A 12,690-nucleotide genomic window follows, 5' to 3' on the forward strand; every position below is an offset into this window, starting at 1 on the left:
ACATGCATGCTCCAGCTGAACTACACACCAACTTGCATAATCTTTATTAATACTGGCACTCAGTTTAAAGCAACAGTGCAGACTTGTAAAAAGCCTGCTGCAAAAGCACAAGCCACATCTTAGATCTAGAAATGTCCCATGCAAGGAATAGCAGAGATTGCCCAGGCCCTGGAGAACCACTGCAGTGTGCCCTGGGGTCAGGGGGACAGCTACACAAGGAGAGGTCTCCACTCAGCTGGGTTAGCTGAGGAAGCTGAAAGTAGTGTCCTGGCTCCCAGGTTAGTTCCAGTTAGTGGCACGTGGAGGAGTCCCCTCATCCCTAGTGCTGTGTGTCCATCCTGCCAAGCCTGGCTGGCAAGGTGGAGGCTGAAGAACAGGAGGACCTGGCTGTCAGTGGAACTTATACTTCCTGGCTGGTTTGAGGCTAATGTAGGTTCTTTTCATCTCCTCGCTCTCAGGCTTCTTCATGTCTTTGTACCTCTCTCCCTTTGTACTCACCACCTGGTTATCGATATAGCGGATCAACTTCTTGGGAGCCTGAAAAGATATTAACACCAAATGGGTAGCCAGCTATGGTGCTAGGGAAAGGGGGGACAAGCAGAAGCAGAGCTGTGCTGTCAGGGGGCAGAGGAAGACTGGGGTGGGCTGCTTTACCCATCCTTTGTGTTTGGAATCTTGGGCAAAACTGGAAAGAAGCTGTCTGATGGGCAAGGCCCATGCTAGTCAGGAATGGTAGAAACTGACAGACCCTGCCACCCCTTAGCTAAGCTAATCTTCCTTCTTTGCTTCCTAGTGGGCTCTGGGAATGTGTCTGCTCTGTTCTACCCTGTTGTTTTCTGGACTTACAGCCTGATTCTTAAACCTTGTAGCCAAAGGACATTCAAACTGCTGGTGAGCTGGGACTGCTCTTACCTCTTTGGGTGGAGCTGGTCGGTGGGTTTTCTGATCATCTGCACTATCCACCATCATGTATCTGAAATGACACATTTAGTGAATACTGTAACAAGCATTGCCTGGAGCTGTTCATAGCCTATGCCCTTTTCCCTCTGGCTGGTTTGTGGCTGTACAATGTGTCCTGCGTGCCTAGATTGCAGCTAGGAGCACTTAACGTTATCCTCTGGATGAAATGGGCAAGAAGTGGTGTCATCCTTCTGGAAAGAATCCATAATGATTCTCCTGGAGTAGCATCCTTGGCCATATGCGAATGGTATTGAAAACTTGGGCTGCTGAGAATGCTGATGGGCGCTACAGAACTGGAAGAGGTGCTCAGGTCTGGTGTGCTCTGCCATTGGGGCAGCTTTGCTTCTTCTCAGACCAACTGGTAGCAGCCAAAGGAGACAGAGCTGAGATCAGAGGACCAAGCTGGCTGCTTCTGCCCTGAAGAGATGGTGTTCCTTTCACGCTTCACCTACTACTTGACTGTGACACAGGTCTGTGCTGGAAGCAACTTCATCAAAGCATCACCTCATTCCCTATATGACTGAAACATCACGGCCCAAACATTTGCTTGCTGTACTGCTGAGTTACTACTCTTGAGACTGGTGCTGGCTTAGCAGGTGGACAGCACAGCTGACCATGACTTCTCCCTCAGTAGTTAGTATAGTTGTATCACGTGTATCTTCAGCTATGGTAATCTGCTCTCTGTACCTGTGCTTGAGTGATGTACAGGACGTTGCCAAAATGTCATTAAAGTGAAGTTCCCAGAAACATAAATAGCAGCTTGGGCTTTTTGTTCCCCTGCTTGTCACCCTGAAACAGGCCTGCACAGGAGATGGGCAAGGCCATGGATTGCTAATTCTGCTTGGATGACATTCTGCTTTGCTTTTATCCTCCTTAGACTGTCTCCCCATTCTGTCACTGGGGGTATGTAAAGTGTTGGAAAACGTGTGGCTGGATAGACATGTGCAATCTGTATGCCCACAGGATATTGGTGAAAGCTGAGATCTTAAAGCAGATCGATGAAACCACAGTGTGGGTTCTCCTACTGAAAATTAAATGCTTTTGGAAATGAATAAAGGTAAACCAGTCTAAAGCCACTTCCATTACTAAGAAGTCTATAGGGGCACTTCAGTGAGGTTTCTTTGAATGTATTGAGTTCACATGTTCAACAAGTGAGATTTAATCTTCACAGTGTTGCTGTACACACAGTCTCTTAAAGGTATCTTTAGCCCTGTTTGGACTGTCTCCAAGGATGGGGGTATGAATGAGCTGCTGTAGTTTTACAAGTCACAGTGTGTTACCTGAGCTGCAGCATGATGTTTGTGTATTGAACTTTTAACCAGGACCTCAGCTGGCAGTACTGTGACTTGCATTGTACCTGCAGGAGGTTGAAGCCTCACACACAGCCAGCGCTGTGACCCAGCTGGTGCAGGTAACCTGTTCCTGTGCCACAGCTCTAAAACAAACCCAAACCTATTTTTTTTTTCCCACATGATGGTTCTATTTGTAGGTGTGTTCAGCTGTACCTAAATCAGCTTCACAGCATCCTTACTAAACATCATGCACCCCACATTCTTTATAGACTATATTGCCATTCTGACCTTCCCCAGACTGTGACCTCTTCCTTTATTTGGAGCAAAATGAGGGGTTCTCTGCTGCTGGGTACTTACTTCTGTAGGATAACCTGTTTGAGTTCCTCGTGGTTGGGTGCTCTGCGAGGCCGTGCCACTTCCTGGGAAGAGACAAGGTGGTGTGTGAGTGGCACAACATGTGGGGTGTACACCTAACCCCTGCAAGCTCGGTGCGCCCAGCTGCCGGTGGAGCACTCCAGCTCCTGTGGGAAGCAAGGTGCCAGCCAAAGCTCCACTGGGGTGCTGGCTCGGTGGTGGGCACAGAGCAAAGGGAAAGGAGAGGGGCTGTTGTTCTGGGTGATCCTCCTGGCTCATTGCATAGGGAGTTCCTGTGGTTAAAGCTGCTTGCAGCAGAGAGTGGGGACACCCGTGTGCCCCTGAGCTCTGCCCTGCTGCCACCCAGCTACAAGTACTGTACCTTCACACTTGCACCTGCCGGGCCAATTTCCACTTTCTCCTCCACAATTAACTGCACTGCCTCCTCCAAGTTCCCCAAGGCCATGGCGAGCGCCTTCTCTGCCTGGCTCACAGTACAAGCCGGGAACATCTCCAGCAGCAGCTCCACACCATCCTTCAAGTTACTGCCCTCCTAGTTGGAGCAAGAGACAGAGGTAAGGTGGCGATACGGTGAGCTATTGAAAAGGGCCTTCTGGTTTTGCATTGTCAGGAAACTCAGCCTGCCCTTAGCTGAAGGCTCTCTCTCCATACAAACATGACTAAATAACACTCCCAAAGCTAACAGGGGATTGTATCTTTGCAAGGACAAAGTAGTGCTCTTCCTTAATCTTCTCCCCCTCTATTTCAACACTCTTTAAAGTAGGGCTGCTGTGAACTGACTCATCTGTGGCCATACTATGTGCCTCTGTAGGAGTGAGCTTTCTGGACACCGTGGTGTAATGCTTGAACTCCTGCTCACCTTGTGAAATTTTATGTGCTTTGATCAGAAAGGGAAGGGACTGCTAAGCAGTGACCTGTGGCTACATCAGAAGGAAGCACAGCAGCAGCATTTGCTAGAAGTCTGTGGATGCAGAATCACTGCACTGCAGCGCAGGAAGAGGTAAGTACAGGAAAAAGAGCAAGCAGAGTGTGAGAGAAGGAGGTGAGGGGGGGGATCTACCAGGTGCTGCAATGACTGTGGCATGGGTCATACTGAATGGTGCTGCAGGATCAGAACCGCTGGGCCAATGACTCAGTGCTGTAAAGCTCTGTAAATGCACAGCATAGTCACTGAGGGTCTGGACTGGCATCTTCAGGACTGACACACAGAGAGATGGGACTGCTTCCTGTGCAGATACTGTATGACAGAAGGGGAAAGAAATGGTGATCCACCTCAAACTGTTGAGTGAGGCAAGGGGAACAGGGTGAAGCTAGGTGGGAGTGCTGTAGAGGCATCCCCATGGTGCTGCTGTGGAATCTCTGAGGGCAGTGGGACAGGCTCTCTCAACCATTGCTCTGGCTCATCTTTTCCACTGGGTGGAAAGGATGAGCCAGAGTGATGGTTCATGTTCTTCTGTCAGCATGTAATTTTCTCTTTCCATTTATGCAGTCTTGCTCAGGCCATACCATGGAGATCACAGACACCAGTGATGCTGTCACAGCCTATGCTGTCATTCCCTCCAGAGCCAGAAAATGCCCTCAGGTGGTGCTGGTAGCCTAGTGCTGGGTGACTGTCCCCACTGCTCCTGCTCCTCTGCAGGGTGCTCATACCTGGGCCCCGGCTCCGTCTGTTAGAGTGCACTGCCCTTCCCCGTTGCAGGCTCCAGCTCCAGGCTCCTGGCCCTTGGTCAGGTCTTCAGAGGGTGCTTCACTTCCATTTTCCACAGCCTTTTGGCCAGGTTTTTCTTAAAGACATAGTGATATCTCCTGAGGAACAGTCCCACTAAGGCTAGAGCGCTGTTTTCTGTTGCCATTAGATAGCTAGCGCATCGTGTGCCAAGCAAATCCTTACTTAAGTGATGAGACTGGAAAGCACTACTGTTCCTCCTGCCCTCAAAGGCAGCATCTACTCTGCTCATCCTGACCTGCAGGTAAGCAGTGCTAGTGCATGCTGGAGCTTCTGAATGCTGCATTTCCAGGTCTTACAGGGTGCAGGCTGCTTGTGAATTCAGTTCTGTCAATTCTCGGCACTCTAATGCCTTGGCTGTGGCTACTTACGGCATTTTTGTTAACATTTCTAAGAATGGTGTTTGCTGTAACTTTGAACGAAGGCATGCTTTTGATTTTAAATTTGGGAATACACTGTGGTAGTCCCCAGGCTTTTGTTAGCCAGCACATCCTGTGATCAGGTTACTCTGATGCACCTCTCTTTATAGGCTCTTTCTGTGTCACTGCAATTGTTTCACCTCTGTCCTGTCCTCTCTAAAACTGGGATGGTGCTGTCCTTTCACATTCTGGCTACATCAGGATCCTCAAAAGGAAGATGTAGGGAACCAGAGCAGAAGATTTTGTCAAGTTCAAGAAAGCAGCAAGTATGATAAAAGACAGGACTGTCTACACTGTTCTGCGCTATGCAGCCTTCTGGCAAGACAGCAGTAATGTTGCTAGATAAGCAAAACCAAGACTGGTATGTCTTGAAAGGTTTAATATCCAAGCACTTCATCTGCCTGTTCTTTAGTGGGAAGTACTTTTCAAGCTGATTAACATAGCAATCCAGCTGATCATGAATGCTGAGGTTAGAAAGGGCCACTGGGATAACGCAGTCTTCTGCAGTCCTGCATTGTGCAGGCCAGGGCACATCACTGCTGATTTTGCAGCCATGCCACGATTCATGGGTGAACAGGAAGTGAGCTTTGAGGATGCTGAAAGCCTAGAAGTGATACAAGCACTCAGCTGGATTTTCTACTTTATGATGCACCTGACATGGGCTACCCAGTGGTGGTGTTGCTTAGGCAGATGGCTAACAGAGGCAGGCAGAAATCCTCACTTTCAGAATTAACCTAGAGCAGAATTTCAACAAGCAGCACTGTATCTGCCACTTCTTCCTTATTACTCTGGATGTGATCTCAACAGAGCTGTTTGGAGATTTGGTCAAGTTTTTTTCACCCCAGTATGTCTTGGACAGTATTCCACATGACTCAAACCATCCATATATTGACTGAAAACATGTGCAGAATATAATTTCTTGTGCTGAAATTGTCTGTGTAACTCACCTTTGTTGCGAGCTTCATCAAGCCTCTCTGAGAGAGAGAACATCATTTCACAAACATCCCCACTGTAAGAGACAGAAGCTGCAAAATTAGTGTGAGGAATAAGAACAGTAGCCTATCCTACTTAGCTACCTCATTACAGAAAGACATGGCTGCTTGTTGGGCAGCCCAACAAAATTAACTGGCATTTCAGATACCAAAGGACCTACTTGCAAACTATACTGGGATTAGCATCTCTGTGTTCAGGGAAGGACTGTCTTAATCACAGTATCATGGGTTTGGTACCAATACATCTTCAAATCGGTATAGTAAAAGAATTTATTGTACTGAGGGGCTTGGGTCCAGGCCCCCAGTGCATGGCATGCACGTACAAAGCAATAACATTCACATACCTGTGGATTTCTGCAAAGCCAGGGATATACGCCTCCATCATTTCCACAAAAGTGTCCATGTCAAAAGTCTCCTCTGAGGACTCTGGAGAGCCCAGCTCTTCCAGGACACCCGTGATATAGGAGAAGAAAACATCATCCATCCCGCTGGAGACAGAGACAAATGGGACGTGGCAGCAGAGTCAGCAGGCACTTTTTTTCTCTCTCTCTCTCTCTCCACCCCATTCCATCTAACCTTGTCTCTTTCTAATAGAGAAGCAGAAGGACTGCTGTGGACTGTACCTTGGGCAGATCCTACCAGTAAAGCCAGGTAGCAGCTGGTCAGTGGTAAACTGGGAAGCATTTACAGATGAAACACTGCATTGCTGTCCTGGGCAGCACTGAAGGAAAGCCCCAGAGTGTGCCCAGACGCTGTGCTCCTGCAGGTGCTTCAGCTGAGCTAACAAAAATATTCCAAGTGCTCAAACCCTCGCTTTTCTGTGCTGACTGGTGTTTCAGGTGGGGTCACCATGTTCTGTCAAGTTGCTATTTCTATGGGATGCAGTATTCTCTGCTTGCTGCTCTCCACACTTGTGTCACTGCTGCCACCAGCTGCTGTGTTCCAGCCTCAAGTTGGCTGTATCTCTGCATGCAGGCAGAGTTCAAAATAGGGAGAGCTCTGACATAGTGTTAGGCTGCTCAGAAAGCCCTTAGGGAGCTCTGTGGAATGAAGAGAATTCCATATTCTAATGTGTATTACTGGACAGGAAATTAATTATCTTGGTCATCAAAGACATTACTAGATAGTTATTCAAGCATTCCCATCAGAGCCTATGCAAATTATCTGCATCCTGGATCTGACTTAAGGAAAGGTAACACAAAGTACAGGAAAACTACAGAGTTCAGTATAATGTATAGAGGGACAATTAATGCAAAGTTCAATCTAGAGCAATGATACTGGATCTTGCTAACTCAACATACCTGAGGTCTGCTGCAGGGTTGTTGGACTGGATGAAGTGGGTTAGCGTATCTCGAATGATTCTTTCAAGCTCCATGTCTCCCTAAACCTTTTCCTCTAAAAAAAAAAAAAAAAGAGGAAAAAGAAAACTCCATGTAATTTCAAAGGCAAGGAGTAGATCAAAATATCAATCAGATCAAAAGGTAGGCTTGGTACAGGCCAGTGTATTCTCACAAGAAAATTTCACAAACTCCTCCTTGTCATCCCTGGGTAACACCAGGCAAAGATATCCACACCAAGCAGCAGTATTAGAATCCACTGGAAATACAAGCCCACAGCAGTCCCAGTATCTTGGGCCTCTCCAGCTTGTGTTGATGCTGGCAATATGCAGTTGAACTGTACATTTAAAACATCCCTTCCAGGAAGCAAAGCTGGAAATGCAGATGTGTCCAGCTGCAGGACTTCAGAGACATCTCCTGAGCTGGAACGCTGAGCTGTCTGGCAAGGAAGCAGCAAGTAGTGGGTTTGCATGCTCAGTGCAGAGAGGGGAGAACCTTCCAGCCAAGAGCATTTGCAGTGATGCTTGGACTCAGGAACAAGTGGGAGGAAGGGTAATGTCTCCTAAAGAAAGGACAACCTAGAGCATATTTTACAGGGAAATACCAAGCAGGGCACAGACAACTAGTCTGCCAGCCAAAATATCAAAGGTCTCCAGGTCAGGCACGGACTGTCAGTGGAATCCCACCCAAACAGGAGCCTGTTGTTCTGCTCAGTAAATGAGCCATTCTGCAGTTGATGCAGCTGCAACAAGTGGTGTTTGATAATCCAAAACTCAGAGGAGTTCTAAGAATCACAGAGCTCCTACAGAAGCAATGGCAGAGGGGGGCTGCCCACAGCCTCCCTTCAGCTATCAGTACTGGGCCTGGACTGAAATGGGTGGAAAAAAGCCATTAATGGTAACCATTCCCCCAGGGTTTACAAAGCTGCTGGGTAGACAAACTCCTGCTGTAAGCACCAAGTTCTTCCAAGGAAGCAAACTAGCCCTGCATAAAGAGAAACTCATGTGGTCATCAGCCAGAGAGCTTCCAAAGGTTATCATTTTCCCACCAGTGCAGCTCCCTCATTCCAACCACACGGGGACCTGACCAGTTCCGTTTGACACAGAACTCATGGAGCAGTCACGTGGGTTGCTGAAAGACAGGATTGTTGTTCCCACGGGAATAGAAAAGTTTTGGCATTTCCCGAGATGGGACTTCCAGAGCTAGCAGGATATAGATAAACCCCCCAATGGCACCCAGCACTGCTCTTGCGTGACCTACAGAGAACCAAAGCCCATCAGCCTGTTGGTAGGTCCATCTCCGGTCTCGGGGCCCATTCAAGCTGCCTCAGGCCTCCACTGCAGGTGCCAAGAGAGTACATGTACTCCTCTTTGTGGCTGGCCAGATGAGCACACCCAAGCCAGCCAGACTGGCCCCTGGCTATAGCCATGTTGAAGTTCTAGAGATTTGACTCTCCATCCTGAGGGAGAAAGCTGGGACACAAGCTTGTGCAAAAGTGCTTTGCTGGGTATATGGCATCACACACTACATCTCCCTGCAGTGATTCCCCATCAAATATTCCCAATCTGTGCTCTTCTACTCTTCCAGCCTTTGATCAAATGCAGGTTTTGCTACCTTTCCTGAGTCTGTGTGTCAGTGCCATTCTCTTGGGGCAGCAGGAGACAGATACAGAAAGAACCTCACAGTAATGGGACACGAGCAGTGAAACATACTCATACAGAGAACTGACCCAATTTTCACTGTGTTCAAAGTGAAACACAGAAGCCATCTAATCACCTAACGTTCCCTGCAGCTACTAGTAGTATCAACCCTCCCACTGATCTAGATCCACTAAGTAGAAGAGAAAGCAAACCTTCTGCACACATTTCCCTCTCACTTGGGGAAATGAAGTTAGAAGTGCTGTACCACTGTATGACCAACATACATGTATTCAAACACAGCACATGCAGAAACAGCCAGAGAAAAACATCATCAGAAAGGATTACTTGTTTGCTGTTTCTGTCTTAAGCTAAAAAATTTCTTTGCCTCCTGTAATTCCAATTAGAAAATTCCCATTTAATCATATTAGAGGAAAACAAGATTCCAGACTTCTCCAGGTAGGAGCTCTTCATGCACACCTAAAGTGAGCTGCTGAGCTGCTTTCATTTTTCAGCCTCACAAGTCTTTTGTTTTGCATTTTTCTCTCCCATTTGTTTCTCTGTGTTCTCTAGTGGTGCAACAGAACCAAATTTATCTCTGTCATCTTTGCAATGTACCCAGAAAAAAAAAGGTGAGCTTTGTTCTATCCTTCTCAGACATCAAAAAGCCAATTACAAGATTCTGAATCTCACTGTTGGCAAGAATACTGTTCTATGCAGCATGTTTCTGCCCCATTTTAAGCTAAATCTGCAAATGCTGGCAACTACAAAGCCCCCTGAACTTGGAAGTATAAGAAAAGTAATTTTCTTTCTTTACAGAAATCGGGGATGTGAAACCAACATACAGCAGCCAAAATGTAGTTACTATGGTCAGTGCTATCAGGGAGAATGCTTATTTCATCCTTAGTCTTCATGACACCCTGGGAACTGGAAGCCTGAAATATTTTGTCCATTTCTGTGAAACAGGCCAATATCATATGAGAGATAATGCTATAGTAACCAATACCATTTCCTGACAACCCAATTACCTGAACAACAGAGCACAATTCACCACGTCAAAGGCACTTTTGTGAGGTCCATAAATTAAGTGCTGGTAATTTATTCTGATCAATAGCACAAAGTCACTCATGTCCTTAATCAAAGACACTTGCAGGCAAATGTCAGACTAGCACGAGAGAAACACAGAAAAAGGAATTCAGCAACAGGATTATTGTAGCTATGGCCAGTCACTAACTGGTCTTGAATCCATTCCTCAGCCCCTGACAACCACAAGAAATGCTGGTGTGAAGTGTTTGGAAACATTCAGGTATTTTCCTGTGGAATTACTATGCTGTATCTGAACAAAGGCTATTCTCTTCTGTCTACGAGAGAAGGCAGCACATTTTAACAACTGGGCATAAATTCTCTTTGGCATCTGAGTCAAATCCATCCGCCAGCACACTTGGATTTAAGGTTTACATTCAGAGAAGGCAAGCTGCCACCTTTAAGACTACCTTTGGTGGAAAGAAACCCTGTAATTGACAAAAGCAGAGTCTTACACTGAAGGATAGCAGCTTGGTGATCAAGTATTTCTTCAAGGGTCAATGACCTTTCACCCAAAGAACCCATTCCTACTCCTGTAAAACCCAAGGCACCAAGAGAGACAAATGCACTTGCATTTGAACATTTATTGCCACAAGAGAGAAATTTTGTTATATGGTAGACAGTCCTTAAAAAACTTAACATCTGGGGGAATCTGTAGTGCACAATGGTCTTGCCCAAAAAGGTTTGTGGAAGACAAATCCTGAAGCTCCTCAGGCCTTTCAGATTTGGTGCGTATTTTCTTGAAATAGAGCTGGTTAAAAACATATATACAAACACTTGAAAATGGATTCTTGAAGGAATAAACTGGTGTTGCTGCATGTCCTTTCCCCACAGCCAACTTCAGAATTACATAACAGCACACCAATACACCTGAGGCATATACCTGCAAATGCCAATTTTTTCCTAGTGGGGACCTGCTGTAGGTAAGGGGGAGATTTACTAGAAGGGCTTATCCTAAGTGCACAGTTTTGTGAAGGAGGGATTTATAATGCACAGAACAATCTAAAACCCAAATGCAGGAGAAACACTCTCCTGAGAATTCAATTTTACTGAAAAGTGTTATCATTGCTTTAAACTTCCACCTATAATTGCAATGAGGATTTTAAGATCACTTCAGTATTTGTTTGTCAATTCAAACATACCTATGAAAGTCCTTCTGCATTTCTTGTCATTATAATGTGGGCTCTGCTTAACGTTTTGCACTGAATCTATTTCTTCAAAACATATAGTCAAGAAATGGTATTGCCATTGCTCTGCCCTTAGCTACAGTCTCACAGTCTTGCACTGTCAGAACAAGAGACCTTCAACCTTTGGAAACCCCTGTCACTTTTCAGTCTTTAAACACTGGGGTTTATTATTAAAGAGTGAAAAAGTATTGGAGCACTGAATGTCACCTCATTAAGACAGACTTGGTTTGAAATATCAGGAGTGAGCCACATAATATCACATATGAATTTCCTCACCTCAGAGAAAAATTGTACCAGTTCTTAAAAGTGTGAAAATTACTCGGTTTTGTACTAGATACTTTGCCCAGCAGCTCAACTGTTTGCCACCCTACTGTCTGTCTTGAGGATGTAGTAACCTCCATCACCCTTGCATTTTCCCTCCTAACATGTTAATGTCAGATTTGTTGGTTTTGTGATGGCTTTGTTTTGTTTTGTTTTTAAACTGCTGTAGAAATAATACTCCTCTAAAAGCCTTGTTATCCTTGTGGTGTCTGAAATATCTACTTACGCTATATTCAAGCTCCTTTTTGTACAACTCATATGAATCTGCCTTCCTTAAAAAGAAACAAATGGTAAAAATCTGAAACATTTACATAAAGCTAGATCATTTCCAAAGGCTCTTTCAACTCAAATGTCAGTAATCATTCTCAAATGTCAGTGTGACCAGATGGAAATGACTGATTGTGCCTTGGACTTTATGTTAACAAGACAGACAATTTAGGAAGATGTTTCTGAGCCAAGAGGAACTGCCATTTTGATGTGTATCAACTTTTATGAGATCATAAATTTGCCTACCAATAACTTCAGGTTTCTTCAAGTGGAAGGAGGTGGGTGTTGTATGCCTTGGATGTTTCTCAGAACAGGCTAGACAGTTTAAGTAAATCTGATCTGGCTGAGGGACTGACTAAAAGACCTCGAGAAGGCTCCTTTAGCTCAAGTTGCAGCAATTATTCCTGAGTAAGTAATGGGACAAGGGTGGCTCACTATGCTCTCTCCAAAAGCTTGTTACAAGAAATCACAGACCATGTCTCACACAGCTCTGTGTGTGTATGCATACGTGCCTGTCCTTGGGGAAGTGCAGATCCCTGGGATATAAGGAGCTCTCAGTGCAGCCCGAGATATGCAGCCTCAGAGGAAATCTCTCAAAAGCCAGAGACAGAGCATGAACTGTGGCTACATTCCACTGAACTATTTTACCTCTTGAAACTTTGCTGGCTTAGAAGAAAACTTTCCGGGCCAAGCAACACCTTACAGATATAATTTCAGAGCTCCCATTTTTTGTTTTGCTTGCGAAAAGTCCCTGAAAGGACTTTCGCAGTGTGGGTGCTACAGGAAAGCAGGCTGAGGGCATTGTGCACGTTAACACAATTAACTGCCTAATGCTCTAACATTAAAGCCAGGGTTTTGTTAACAACTTAGTCCTACTAACTGCAGTAATACAATATGGTAATGCCAGTGGCCAACCTCTTCCCTCCCCCCATATCTACAGGGGACTGCACTTGGGTGCTCTGCTGACACAGGTTCCTTAGCTGAGCAGAAGTACCGCCTGTGCCAGGACCTCAGCTCACCACCAGTGTTTACAAAGTCGCTTCAGTGCCTGTGGAAGAGTCAAGGGTCCATCCTATGGCTGTTTGGCCCAAGCC

General features: G+C 45.9%; 1 protein-coding gene across 1 annotated transcript; it reads right to left on the reverse strand.

Moving 5' to 3' along the window:
• Positions 1 to 21: 21 nt before the first annotated feature.
• On the reverse strand, positions 22 to 7,159 carry CUEDC2 (CUE domain containing 2). The gene is made up of 8 exons (XM_061358762.1): positions 7,066 to 7,159; positions 6,109 to 6,252; positions 5,720 to 5,781; positions 4,278 to 4,411; positions 2,989 to 3,159; positions 2,610 to 2,671; positions 913 to 973; positions 22 to 537 (listed from the first exon to the last, which is right to left on the reverse strand). Exons 1-8 carry the CDS (start codon positions 7,137 to 7,139, stop codon positions 391 to 393), a joined length of 855 nt encoding a protein of 284 aa, XP_061214746.1. The 5' UTR covers positions 7,140 to 7,159; the 3' UTR covers positions 22 to 390.
• Positions 7,160 to 12,690: the final 5,531 nt, after the last annotated feature.

Source organism: Neopsephotus bourkii, unplaced genomic scaffold (assembly GCF_033783945.1).
Source record: "Neopsephotus bourkii isolate Nb327-2 ecotype Australia unplaced genomic scaffold, CSIRO-AGI_Nbou_v1 NB_951, whole genome shotgun sequence".
In the NCBI taxonomy this organism is placed as follows: domain Eukaryota; kingdom Metazoa; phylum Chordata; class Aves; order Psittaciformes; family Psittacidae; genus Neopsephotus; species Neopsephotus bourkii.

Excerpts from the sequence above, each read along its gene's own strand:
- CUEDC2 (XM_061358762.1), bottom strand. The coding sequence starts at position 7,139 with ATGGAGCTTGAAAGAATCATTCGAGATACGCTAACCCACTTCATCCAG. Across the intron at positions 6,253-7,065 it reads AACCCTGCAGCAGACCTCAG|CGGGATGGATGATGTTTTCT; the intron begins GTATGTTGAGTT and ends CTCTGTCTCCAG. Across the intron at positions 974-2,609 it reads AAACAGGTTATCCTACAGAA|ATACATGATGGTGGATAGTG; the intron begins GTAAGTACCCAG and ends GTGTCATTTCAG.